General features: G+C 57.3%; 2 protein-coding genes across 2 annotated transcripts in view; both read right to left on the bottom strand.

Moving 5' to 3' along the window:
- Positions 1-1,176: 1,176 nt before the first annotated feature.
- On the bottom strand, positions 1,177-5,891 carry TRIP6 (thyroid hormone receptor interactor 6). The gene is made up of 9 exons (XM_004705604.2): positions 5,480-5,891; positions 5,138-5,265; positions 4,882-5,007; positions 3,944-4,327; positions 3,519-3,612; positions 3,225-3,394; positions 1,866-2,044; positions 1,518-1,638; positions 1,177-1,424 (listed from the first exon to the last, which is right to left on the bottom strand). Exons 1-9 carry the CDS (start codon positions 5,586-5,588, stop codon positions 1,293-1,295), a joined length of 1,443 nt encoding a protein of 480 aa, XP_004705661.1. The 5' UTR covers positions 5,589-5,891; the 3' UTR covers positions 1,177-1,292.
- Positions 5,892-6,028: 137 nt separating this feature from the next.
- SLC12A9 (solute carrier family 12 member 9) overlaps positions 6,029-10,961 on the bottom strand; it is a 13,461-nt gene continuing 8,528 nt past the window's right edge. Inside the window, exon 15 of the mRNA XM_004705603.4 lies at positions 6,029-7,321. Within this exon, the coding sequence (XP_004705660.1) occupies positions 6,429-7,321 (893 nt within the window). The 3' untranslated portion in view covers positions 6,029-6,428. The remainder of the gene's footprint in view (positions 7,322-10,961) is intronic.

Raw genomic sequence — 10,961 nt, 5'->3', positions numbered from 1 at the left:
GCGACGAGGCCAAGGGCCGGGCGACTGGGAGACGTCCGGCTTTCTGGGAGGGGGCTCGGAGGTACGGGGAGAAAATGGGACGCGGGAGCGCGAACAGACGGCGCGCGCAGCTCGCGCCGCGCTGACGTCACTCGTCACGTCTCTCGCCGAACACTGCTCCGGCGGCAAGCTGGAACGACAGCCGAGGGGCGGGGAAAACGGCGGGGCCTACAGGTCTCGCGGGATTTAGGCGCGAGAACTGCAAAACGAGACTACCGGAGCCGGGCTGAGCCAATCAGACCCTCGGGAGGGCGGGCGTGCCCGTGGGGCGGGAAGGCGTGAGCGTCCGCGTGTGTCCGGGATCAGAACCGCTTCTCGCCCAGCCTTCACCTCCCCACCGGCTTTGTCCTTCGGGCTTCCCTCTGACCCCCACTGAGCGGTTTCGCCACTCGGGCAGGGCAAGGGCGTGGGATTAGGGCGTTAATGTTAGGGAGAGCAACCATTTTAAAGTCTCTCCTACCATCTCGCCCTCCCACCAGAGAGTCCGTCTTTATTGGCTTGGGCAGTCGCTGTGTTGCCAGCACACCCCACTGCTTCTGTTTTTCGACAAAAGCGCTCCGACTTTGTGCAAAACGATTGCCAGCAACCCCCACCGCCCCTGTTCCTCGACAAAATTGCCCCGACTTTGTGCAAAACTGTCAAACCTTGGTCTCATGCCGAACCAAGTCTGCGCGCAGGTGGTGGCACAGCGGGTTATACACTGAACTAAACGCCAGGTTGGCGGTTCAAACACACTAGTTGCTCACAAGGAGACTGACCAGGTTGTTCCCCATCAAGATTGGAAGTGTCAGAAACCTAATGGGGAAGCTCCAATCCGGCCTACAGGGTTTGGGTTTTGACCAGAAAGGCCCAGTCTTAATTGCCCCCAGGTTAAATGACAACACACACAGACCCCAGACTCTGCAAGAGGCGTCTCTCTACATTAAAAACAGGTGCTGGCACACACAAAAAAAAAGGAGGAGGGGGACTAGACCAGGGCTAGCCCTCTTTTCAAATCTTGGATCTGCCATTTGAGAACCACGCAGTCTGGGAACCTCCGCCCCAGCATCCTCACGGGGAACCGTGAACCCAGGACAGTGCTTGTATCTGAGGCTGGTGGGAGACTCGGACGCAGGCAATGAACTTGAAAGTGTCTTGTCAACTCTGGCGGGGAGGGTTATTATTATTTCACAATCAGAGGATGGGGAGACAGAGTGGATGACAAGGCAGTCATTGGGGAGGGTAGTCCGTGGAGCAGAGGGTGTGGGGGAGCCTCAGCAGTCGGTGGTGACGGTGGCCGAGAGTTCCTGGATGCGCCAGGCACTGCAGGACTTGCATAAGATGTGCCCATCCAGCGGGTAGCAGCCTTGGCACTCACCCTCAGAGGAGAGCAGCAGCCCACACTCCTGTTGGGGAGAGAAGCCTCTGTTCTTGACCCCTCAGGCGCTACCATGCCCAGCAACCCCCTGGCCCCTTCCTCTTGCCCAGGCCCCTCTGACCTCACACTTGTAACAGCCAATGTGAAAACTTCGATCCAGGGCAACGATGCGCACGGTCTCCTCTTGACCTGGCTCGGGCATGATGGCCCTGCCACACACGGAGCACCGCGGAGCGAACTTCCTAGAGTGGAAGGGACCCCAGTTGGCTGTCAGGAACGGGCTAGGAGGGGTCTAATGTTGGAGCCCGGAGAGGGTGGGCTGCAGGAGGACACAGGAGGCTAAAGCTCTATGGTCCTGGGTACTGGGGGAGAGAAGTGAATCGGAAAGGAGGAGGTGAGTTGGGGCCGGGCTTGGGAACAAGAGGAGCGAGCAGCTGAGAGTAAGTGTGCAGCCGAGGGGGGCGCCGACCTGTGGAAGTCCTCGATGCAGTGGATCTGGCTGGTGGCGTCCACCGTGAAGGGGATGCCGTCAAGGCCACGGCGGCACACCACACAGGTGAAGCAGCCGGGGTGGTATGCCTTCCCCATCGCTCGCAGGATCCGGTCCAGGATAGGCTGGGAGCATGTGGAGCACTTCTCCAGGGTGGCCTGTTGGGAAGGAGAGCGGGAGCGTGGTTAGCCCTTGGGGGCATCCTGCCAAGCCTACTCACCTAATTGGCCTAGCCCCCTGTGTGTGATGCAAGCAGAGGTAGGTCTGAGAAGATCTGAGTTCAAGTCCTGGCGTGACAGCTCGAAGGACAAACCACTGGACCTCTCTGAGCAGCAGTCTCCCCAGGAGAGGGTGATGTCTCCCTCACGGGCTAATGTGGGAAGGGAAGCTAACTCACTCCCTTAACTCTCAAGGCCTCACATGTCTGGTGAGACCCCTGTGGTAGATATATCATCTGGTGTCAATTTGGGACTTGAGAGGATTAAGGGTGAAGGGGTGGACTCTAGTCTGTCAATCAGATCATAGCCAATGAGGCCTCTGTGCGGGCATGGACTTCTCCTGAGAATTCTGGGAATTCCTGGATTTCTTCCTTGGAGGCAGGAGAGCCTCTCTCTCTCTGCTCACTCCCTGGAAGACACTCTACTGACAAGACACATGGAACTACGCTAGTGCCATTAGCTGGAGAAGCCACGTGGAGACCCCTGCCAGTGCTGAGATGCTTACACCGTTACTGGATCCAAAGACTTTCTATCCACTGGCCTGTGATCGTCCTGCATTTGGCTTCATTGCATGTGTTTCTTGAGTCTGAAGAGGACTTTATAGATCGGTATTGGACATATGGGCTAATATTGGACTTATGGGCTTGGACTGGACTGGGTTGGGATGCTGTCTTAATGTACAATTACCCTTTATATCAGGGGTCCTCAAACTTTTTAAACAGGGGGCCAGTTCACTGTCCCTCAGACCCGTTGGAGGGCCGGACTAGAGTTTTCAAAAAAAACTATGAACAAATTCCTATGCACACTGCACGTATCTTATTTTGAAGTAAAAAAACAAACAGGGCAAAATCACCCAGCGGGCCTGGCCCCCGGGCCATAGTTTGAGGATGCCTGCTTTATATAAAACGCTCTCTTATACACATACGAGTTTCTATGAATTTGTTTCTCTAGTCTACCCGGATTAACACACTTGTTTTCCCCTTGCAGTTTCTAAACAACCCCTGCCCCCAAGCCCCAGCTCTGAATCCTGTTCCTCTTCTGGGGTCCCCACCTCCACCCCCACCTTGGATGGAAGTCCCTACCTCCCGCTGTCATGGGACCCCCGGCCCCATCCGCTCACCACATAGCAGCTCTCACAGTACGCCCGCCTCTCCACGGCGTAGAAATGCTGGCCCCGCAGCTGGGCCCGGCACGTGGAGCAGACAAAGCAGCTGACATGGAAGACTCTGTCCAGGGCCACCACGCCGGCCCCATCCCCAACCACGTCCTCTCCACAGCCCCCGCACCGGCCTAGGGACAGTGGGGATAAATCCAATCTGAACCCACCCAGCAGCAGCCAGGGCCCGCGGCTCCTCTGCCCCTCCAAGGGTTACCACCTGGCCCTCGCCCGACCTGCCCCAGAGAGGCCGCTCACCAAAGTAATCCCCGCTGGGTGGGTGGTTCATGTCGTGCACCAACTTCTTGGTCAGCCTGTCAAGCTCTTCCTCCGGAGGCTGGCTCAGGGGGACCTGCAATGGGGGGCAGACGGGGCGTGGCCCTACCTCCAGCTCCCGGCACTGAGTAAGTCTCCGAGGACAGTGACAGGCCTGTTACCCGGGCAAGCCCACCAGGGAGCATCTCCACCCGAGGGCATGGGCTCCAGGATCCACAGTGACTCTCTGGCCCCTTCCCTTCCCTTCTCCATCTCCTGGCCTCTGCCACGCCCCCTGGGAAGCCACAGCACCAACAGCCCAGACCTGAGACTTTGCTCCCAAACCAGGCTATGCCCCACCCAACCCAGACCCAGCGGTCTTTGAGCCCCACCCCCACCCCCACCGAACACCAGGACTGCAGACTTACCTGAGGCCCGTACCTGCCACCTCTCGCTCCTCCTGCCAGGCCAGAGTCCCCAGCGGCTTCCTCTTTTCCCCCGAGCCCTGCCTCCCGGGGGCTCCTGTAGCCAGCCCCCCACACTTCACCTCGGCCTGGGAGAGGGAGGTGGGGGCCCAGGAGGGACCCAGAAGCCTGCGAGGCCCCCCGCCGGGGCGGGCCACAGCTGCGCACTTGCTGCGCCATCTTCACTTGCACGGGGAAAGCGGGGCCAGCAGGGGTGCTGGCAGTCGTGTAGGAGGCTGGGGTGGGACCCCCATAGGGGGAGGCCGAGAGCTGCAGGGATGGTACCGCCCCGCCGTTCAACTTCAGGGAGCCCGTGGGGTAGGGTGGGGGCGACAGGGGCTCATACACCTGGGGGGAAACAGACCACAAGGCGTAAGCCAGCCTGGGGAAACCCCACCTGGAGCCTAGGTTTCTCCATGCTGACATCTGTCGCACAGGGGGATGGTGGTGGGGCTCCTTTCCCTTCATGGCCAGGGGCTTCCCCCCCTTGCGGGGCCAGAGCCCATCTGCACCCACTGGCCACGGTCCCCTGCAGGGCGTTGAGGGGCTTCCAGAATGCCAGGGGAGAACATCCCCCTAGGGTCTCCAGGACTTCCAGGGTCCCCTAAGAAGCGGGTAAGGCAGTAACCCCCCTGGTTCTGGTGTGGGGTGGTAGTCCACTCCCCACCCCAGCCCGTGCTCACTGCTTCCCTCTACTCCTGCCCCCTCCCCCAAGCAGCCTGTGACCTCTGACCCCAAGAGCGGAAGGGAGGGGCCCTTCTCTCCTCCAGCATGCCCACTTTTGCTCTCTTCCCCTCACCCCAGCAATGCAACCCCACCCCATCATTCACATTCACATAGCACCTAAGAGTTAGGGCGGGGGTGGAGTGCAGGGGAAAGTGAGGCAGGAAGGGGGGTGTCACCTGTCTGTCAGGTCGCCGAGGCCCGTGACCACGACCCCCATCCAACTCAGCCAGCATGCTGGTCAGCGAGTCCATCTCAGCGTCCAGACTTCGTGGGCACGAACCCCCTCTGTCTGGGGGAACCCCCTGGAGACGGAGCAGGAACAGGGTGGCTGCAGTGAACCCCAACTCCTCCCTCACCCTGCATCCCACTTGAGACTTGGCTCTGGGGGGGCCCACCCCGGGGGCCCCCACCCCCCACCGTGCCAGCTCTCACCTGCAGGCGCTGGGGCACTCCATGGGACCCCCCCCAGGCTGGCCCCCAATCCTCGGGTCCCCCCACGGCCTGGTGACACTGCTCAGATGGGAGGGGGCAAAAATTGACTCTGGGGTGGGGCTGGAGTGCTGGGGTGGGGGGAGAGAGACCAAAAGTGGGGATAGGCAAGAACACGAGGGGTCCCAAGAGGTCCCCTCCCCTTCCCTCCTGCTGCCCCCGTCAGAGGATGGGCGTGGGGAGGGTCCCAGCCAGCTTGGGGAGGCGGGAAGAGTGAAGAAGAGAGGTGATCTCCGGCAGCCAGGCCTCCCAGCTCCCTAAGCACAGGGCCCTGGGCTGCCTTACCTGCTCCATGGGCTGATGGCGGGCCCGGGGGCCCTCGGGGGAATGCTCTCCCCGGAGGGGCTCTAGAGGGCTCCGGCTGCTTCGGAGGGAGCCAGGTGGGCCCAGACATGGCCTGGAGCAGGGGTCCCCTCAGAGCCCCGGATCTCTGAGTGTGACCCCCCTCTTCCTTTACAACTCCAGGAAAGAAACTTTTTCTTGCTTTTTTTTTTCTTTCCTCCTTTCCTTCCCAATTTTGGGGACGGCCACGCCCCCAATGATGTCACTGCATTCCTGGGGAAGGGTCACGTGGCCCCTAGGCCCTAAACCACCGTCCCTCCCAGTTGGGCCCCTCCTGTGGGGCGGGGAGAACGGGCCTGGAGCCTGAGCTGGCTGCCTCCAGCTCTCCCCTGCCACCCTCTGCCCCTCACCCTTCCGGGTACTGGCTCTGTGGTCCTCCAAGTCTCGCCGAGGGCAGCTCTGGGCCCCCCTCCAGCCCCATGGGTACCTGGGCCCCTGGCACCCCTCCTCCCTCACACCTGCCCCCCCACCAGGCAGAGCTCAGCCAGCCTGTAGTGTTTTGGTCTTTTATTCCCAGTCAGCAGAGTTAGAAAAATAAACAGAACAAACGCATCACAAACTCACGGGTCAGTGAGCCCGTCCGCAGTGCCCGGGAGCCTGAGGTAGCCGAGTCACAGGAGGAGGGCCAGCCCCTCCCATCAAGGCACCAGTGAAGTGGGAGGGGGCTGCTGACTGCTCCTGCCCCCACGGTGGCAGGAGTGACCTGGTCCTATGCACAATGGAGGGGGAGGCGTGCCCGATCACCCAGGAGCCCAGGACCCCTTGCTTCCTCCTCTCTCCACCAGGCTCCAGGCCCAGGAGCTTGGATCTTCCACATCCACAAATCAAGAGGGGTGGGGGGGCCTGGATCGTCCTCTTGACCGGTCCCCCAGGCATGGGGCTGCTTCAGGCATCAGAGATCAGTGCAAGTGACAGGGGTGACCCCATGGATGAACAGTGTGGGGCCCAAGTCACGGCTCAAGATCTCCAGCAGGGCCAGGTAGCGGGTGTAGCGGGCAGAATCCGCTGGTGGCCGAGGCAGGTACAGGAAGGTCAGGGCAGTGGGTGGTCCCTCCTCCCCATCCCCTGCTTCTGGTCCCCCTGGACCCCCGACTCTGCCTCGCCCCTGCTGGGCCCGGACCAGGGTGTTGGCACTGCAGGCCAGGGCCTCAGCCTCAGCGTCTCCCTGCCCACCATTTCCAAAGTCCTCCTCTTCTTCCTCCTCCTGCTCTCTGGTGCCAGCCCCCTCACCCCACACCACCTCCTGCACCTCGGCCCGGATCCTCAGCTGGCTCAGCAGGGCCCGGAGGCGCCCCTCGGCAGCTCCAGGGGCTTCCTGGGGCCCCAAGCACAGGAAGATCCGGAGCCGAGCGCTGTGCCACGCGGGCACCATGCCCAAGATGGTTGCCATCTGCAGTAAGAAGAGGCCGCACACGTCCACATAGCCGGGCCCACCCCGGGGCCGCAGGAGGTTGAGGGGCCACACGTCCACATGGTGCGGCTGGGAGGTGCCCCCGGAACCCCTGCTGAGGCGCTCCGTGGGCAGAGCCCCGCAGGCCCTGGCAAGAACCACGTTCTTGTTCATCTTGAGAGCATCCGCCACCATGGCCACATAGTCCTGGGGGCTGAGAGCCCGGGGGCTCCCGGGAGCCCGGGGCGGAGGGAACAAGGTGCTCAGGGCCGGGGGGGCCCCCTCTCTCAGGCCATCAGTAGGTTCTTCGGAGAAAGCTGGGTCTGTCAAGAAGTGGTCTTGGGGGGGCGTGTCATCATAGAAGCCCAGGACCAGAGTGTTGGGCTTCATGCCGCCTGAGGGCAGAGGTGGGGGAGGCAGGAAGACAGAGCCGTCAGTCAGACTCACTGGGCAGCTTCGGCCCTGCCCCTGCTCGCCCACCCAGACCCACCTGACAACTGGGGTCAGCCTCAGCCATGACATTTGCAATTGGGGGGGGGGGGCAAGCTGGGGAGGACTTAGGACAACAATGCTATGTGCATCTGCATAAACACTTGCAAGTTCTTTGCTCTGCCTACCTTCCCCACTAATCGCTATTGAATAATGACCTTTCCCTCGTAAAAAAAGCTAACAAACTCACTGCCCCTGTGCAGATGCCGACTCCCGGTGGCCCTGTTAGACGGGTGGCACGGCCCTGGAGTTCTGGAGAGGCTAACTCCTTACGGGAGTCGAAAGCCCCGCCTTCCTGGTGGTATTGGACCTGGTGGGTCACAGCCAAAGCGTGACCACTAAGCCACCAGGTCTCCCACCAGAGTCCCAAGGCAGTCAGCCCAGCCTTTTTCCCGATGGGACAGTGACACCCTCCTTTGTCAAGCTCAGGGGTCTCAAGCTCGCCCCAGGGAGAGAGTCCTGGGCCCTGATGTGCCATGACCTGGGAGAGGCCGGGCTTGACAACCTGTTTGAGCTCCTGCAAACCCTCAGCCTGGAGCTCAAGAAGTGGCAGCAGGGGCAGCAGCGGCAGCACTGAAGGCACTCTCAGGGGCCTGTTCTTCCTCTTGAAAGCACTCTGCCTTTTAACTCCTTTCATCCTTGAACTCACGTGCTACAATCCTCCATTTGCACACATAAGGAATCTGAGCAAGGAAGCAACTCACTCCGAATCTCCCTGCTAGTAGGGACTACAGAAACCCTGGTGGCACGGTGGTTATGCGTTGGGCTGCTAACGGCCAGATGAGCAATTCTAAACCATCAACTGTTCCTCTGGAGAAAGATGAGGCTTTCTACTTCCTTCAAGAGTTACCGTCTTGGAAATGGATCTATGTGCATATATTTATAGGTTTAGTATTAAGGTAGCAGATGGACATTGGGCCTCCACTCAAGTAGTCCCTCAATGCAAGAATACTTTCTTCTATTAAATTGGCATTCTATGATGCTCACCTTCCCGACTCAATCGCTGAAGACAAAGCGGGTGAATAAGCAAATGTGGTGAAGAAGGCTGATGGTGTCTGGCTATCAAAAGATATAGCATCTGGGGTCTTAAAGGCTTGAAGGTAAACAAGCGACCATCTAGCTCAGAAGCAACAAAGCCCACATGGAAGAAGCACACCAGCCTGTGCGATCACGAGGTGTCGAAAGGATCAGGTATCAGGCATCATCAGAACAAAAAAATCATATCACAGTGAATGAAGGGGGGAGTGCGGAGTGGGGACCCAAAGCCCATTTGTAGGCAACTGGACATCCCCTTACAGAAGGGTCTTGGGGAGGAGATGAGCCAGTCAGGGTGTGATGTAGCAAGGATGAAACATACAACTTTCCTCTAGTTCTTTAATGCTTCCTCCTCCCCCACTATCATGATCCCAATTCTACCTTACAAATCTGGCTAGACCAGAGGATGTACACTGTACAGATAGCAACTGGAAACACAGGGAGTCCAGGACGGATGATCCCTTCAGGACCAGTGGTATGAGTGGCGATACTGGGAGGGTGGAGGGAGGGTGGGCTGGAAGGGGGGAACCAATTACAAGGATCTACGTATGAACTCCTCCCTGGGGGACGGACAGCAGAGAAGTGGGTGAGAGAGACATCGGGCAGTGCAAGATATGACAAAATAATAATTTGTAAATTATCAAGGGTTCATGGGGGAGGAGAGAGGGGGAGGGAGGGGAAAAATGAGGAGCTGATGCCAGGGGCTTAGGTGGAGAGCAAATGTTCTGAGAATGATGAGGCCAATGAATGTACAAATGTGCTTTGCACAATTGATGTATATGTATGGAGTGTGATAAGAGTTGTATGAGCCCCTAATAAAATGATTTTTTTTTAAAGAAAACAGAAAAGCGGGCAGTGCCATTGCCAGCCATGCAAAGGGAGAAACCTGATATCTGTTTGTTTAATGTAGAATCTGCCCATGTTTAAATTTAAAATAAATTCACTTATGTGATTAAAAAAAAAAAAGTTACCATCTTGAACAAGAAAAGATACTTTGGAAACAGTAACGGAAGTAATGATTCCCTGAGGGTACAGGTAGGGGGGTTCCAGGAAGGGCTGATAGCAATGATACCTGTATAACCCACTCAAGAGGAACAAATGATAGCATTGCGGGTGAACAGATACATTGTATAATGTAAGATGTGGCAAAAATATATATAATAATAATATGTAATATAACAATAAGGATTCCTGAGGGGCAGGGTGGGGATGGAAGGGGATAAAGAGGAGCTGATATCAAGGAGTTCAAGAAGAAAGGAAATGTATTGAAATGGATGGTGGTAGCAATTGTACAATTATGCTTAATCTAATTGAATCATGGACTGTTATAATATCTGTAAGAGCTCCCAATAAAATGGTAAGGAAAAAAAGAGTAACCATCAAAACCTACAGGGGCAGTTCGATCCTGCCCTACAGGGTGACTACGAGTCAGCATTGACTACAGTGCGTCTGGCTGTGTGAGTGAGTGGGCACCACGGGGAACACCATGAACAGCGCCATCCAGCACAGAGCCAGGTGTGTGCAAATGCCTGTCTCAAGTCCCGGCCCACAGCTCCCGGTTGGTTACACAGGTGCCCTCTGAGGACGAAAGACGTCCACACCGAGTCTGGCTTTACCTTGAATTCGAATGGAACTCACAATAATTATGCACGAGTGAGTGTCTATCTTAGCGTGCAACATACCTTTCTATGCATAAAAGCACTAAAGAAATACTTCCAGATCCACTAAGACATCGTTACTCAGACGCTTAAAAACAAAACACACAGCTCACTACCATGGAGTCAATTCTGACTCATGGCGACCTTACAGGACAGGGTGGAACTGCCCCTGCAGGTTTCTAAGACTGTCACTCTTCGAGGGAGTGGAAAGCCTCATCTTTTCCCCTTAGAGCAGCTAATGGTTTTGAACTGCTAACCCCTCGGTTAGCAACCCAACACCAACCGGCGCCTACGAAGATCATGGTAATTTTTTTGATGCACATCCCAAAGTAGTACCCATCTGCTCTTATGAATCATTGTACATAGCTGGACTTTTTAATAGTTTAGGTTTTTCAGGGGTCTGTAAGTTGGATCCTAACTTGGGGGGGGGGCTCCCCAGGGACTGCCTGCCCTTGCACAGGCAGTGTGGAACGAGACAGGCCCTCCCTAAGACTGAGATGGCATCTCAAACTCCTTGGGCCAAAAAAGCCCACCAGCATAGCGAATGCCCGGTGCCAGGGAAAGGCCCTACTTCAAGGAATTCCTCCCCCTTTCACTTGACCCAAGGCCAAGCGTCTGAGAACCTCTTTGCAGAGGTTTCCATGAAGGGTAGAGGCAGAGGAAAGGCCAGGCTCTCCTACGTCCTGGGGAGGCCTGATGATGCTTGATAATAAGGTGTCGATGCCCTATGCGAGTGTGCAAGCACACATGTACACACACGTACACACACAACCAGGAACATCAGTCCAATCCTAAATGTTAAAGAGCAGAGACCACCACCAAGCCCAGGACTAAGACATTTAGGAAGCTGGGA

The sequence above is a fragment of the Echinops telfairi genome, unplaced genomic scaffold (genome assembly GCF_000313985.2).
Source record: "Echinops telfairi isolate 266 unplaced genomic scaffold, ASM31398v2 ScPeMD7_5;HRSCAF=22, whole genome shotgun sequence".
In the NCBI taxonomy this organism is placed as follows: domain Eukaryota; kingdom Metazoa; phylum Chordata; class Mammalia; order Afrosoricida; family Tenrecidae; genus Echinops; species Echinops telfairi.
Note: the sequence above shows the minus strand (reverse complement) of the source record. Positions and strands in the feature narration are given on the sequence as shown.

What these genes read in the sequence shown, in the direction of transcription:
- TRIP6 (XM_004705604.2), bottom strand. Translation starts at nt 5,588, where the DNA reads ATGTCTGGGCCCACCTGGCTCCCTCCGAAGCAGCCGGAGCCCTCTAGA. An exon ending in GCCATCAGCCCATGGAGCAG is followed by an intron (nt 5,266 to 5,479) that starts GTAAGGCAGCCC and finishes CCCCCACCCCAG; the next exon opens with CACTCCAGCCCCACCCCAGA. An exon ending in GTGGCAGGTACGGGCCTCAG is followed by an intron (nt 3,613 to 3,943) that starts GTAAGTCTGCAG and finishes CCCCCATTGCAG; the next exon opens with GTCCCCCTGAGCCAGCCTCC.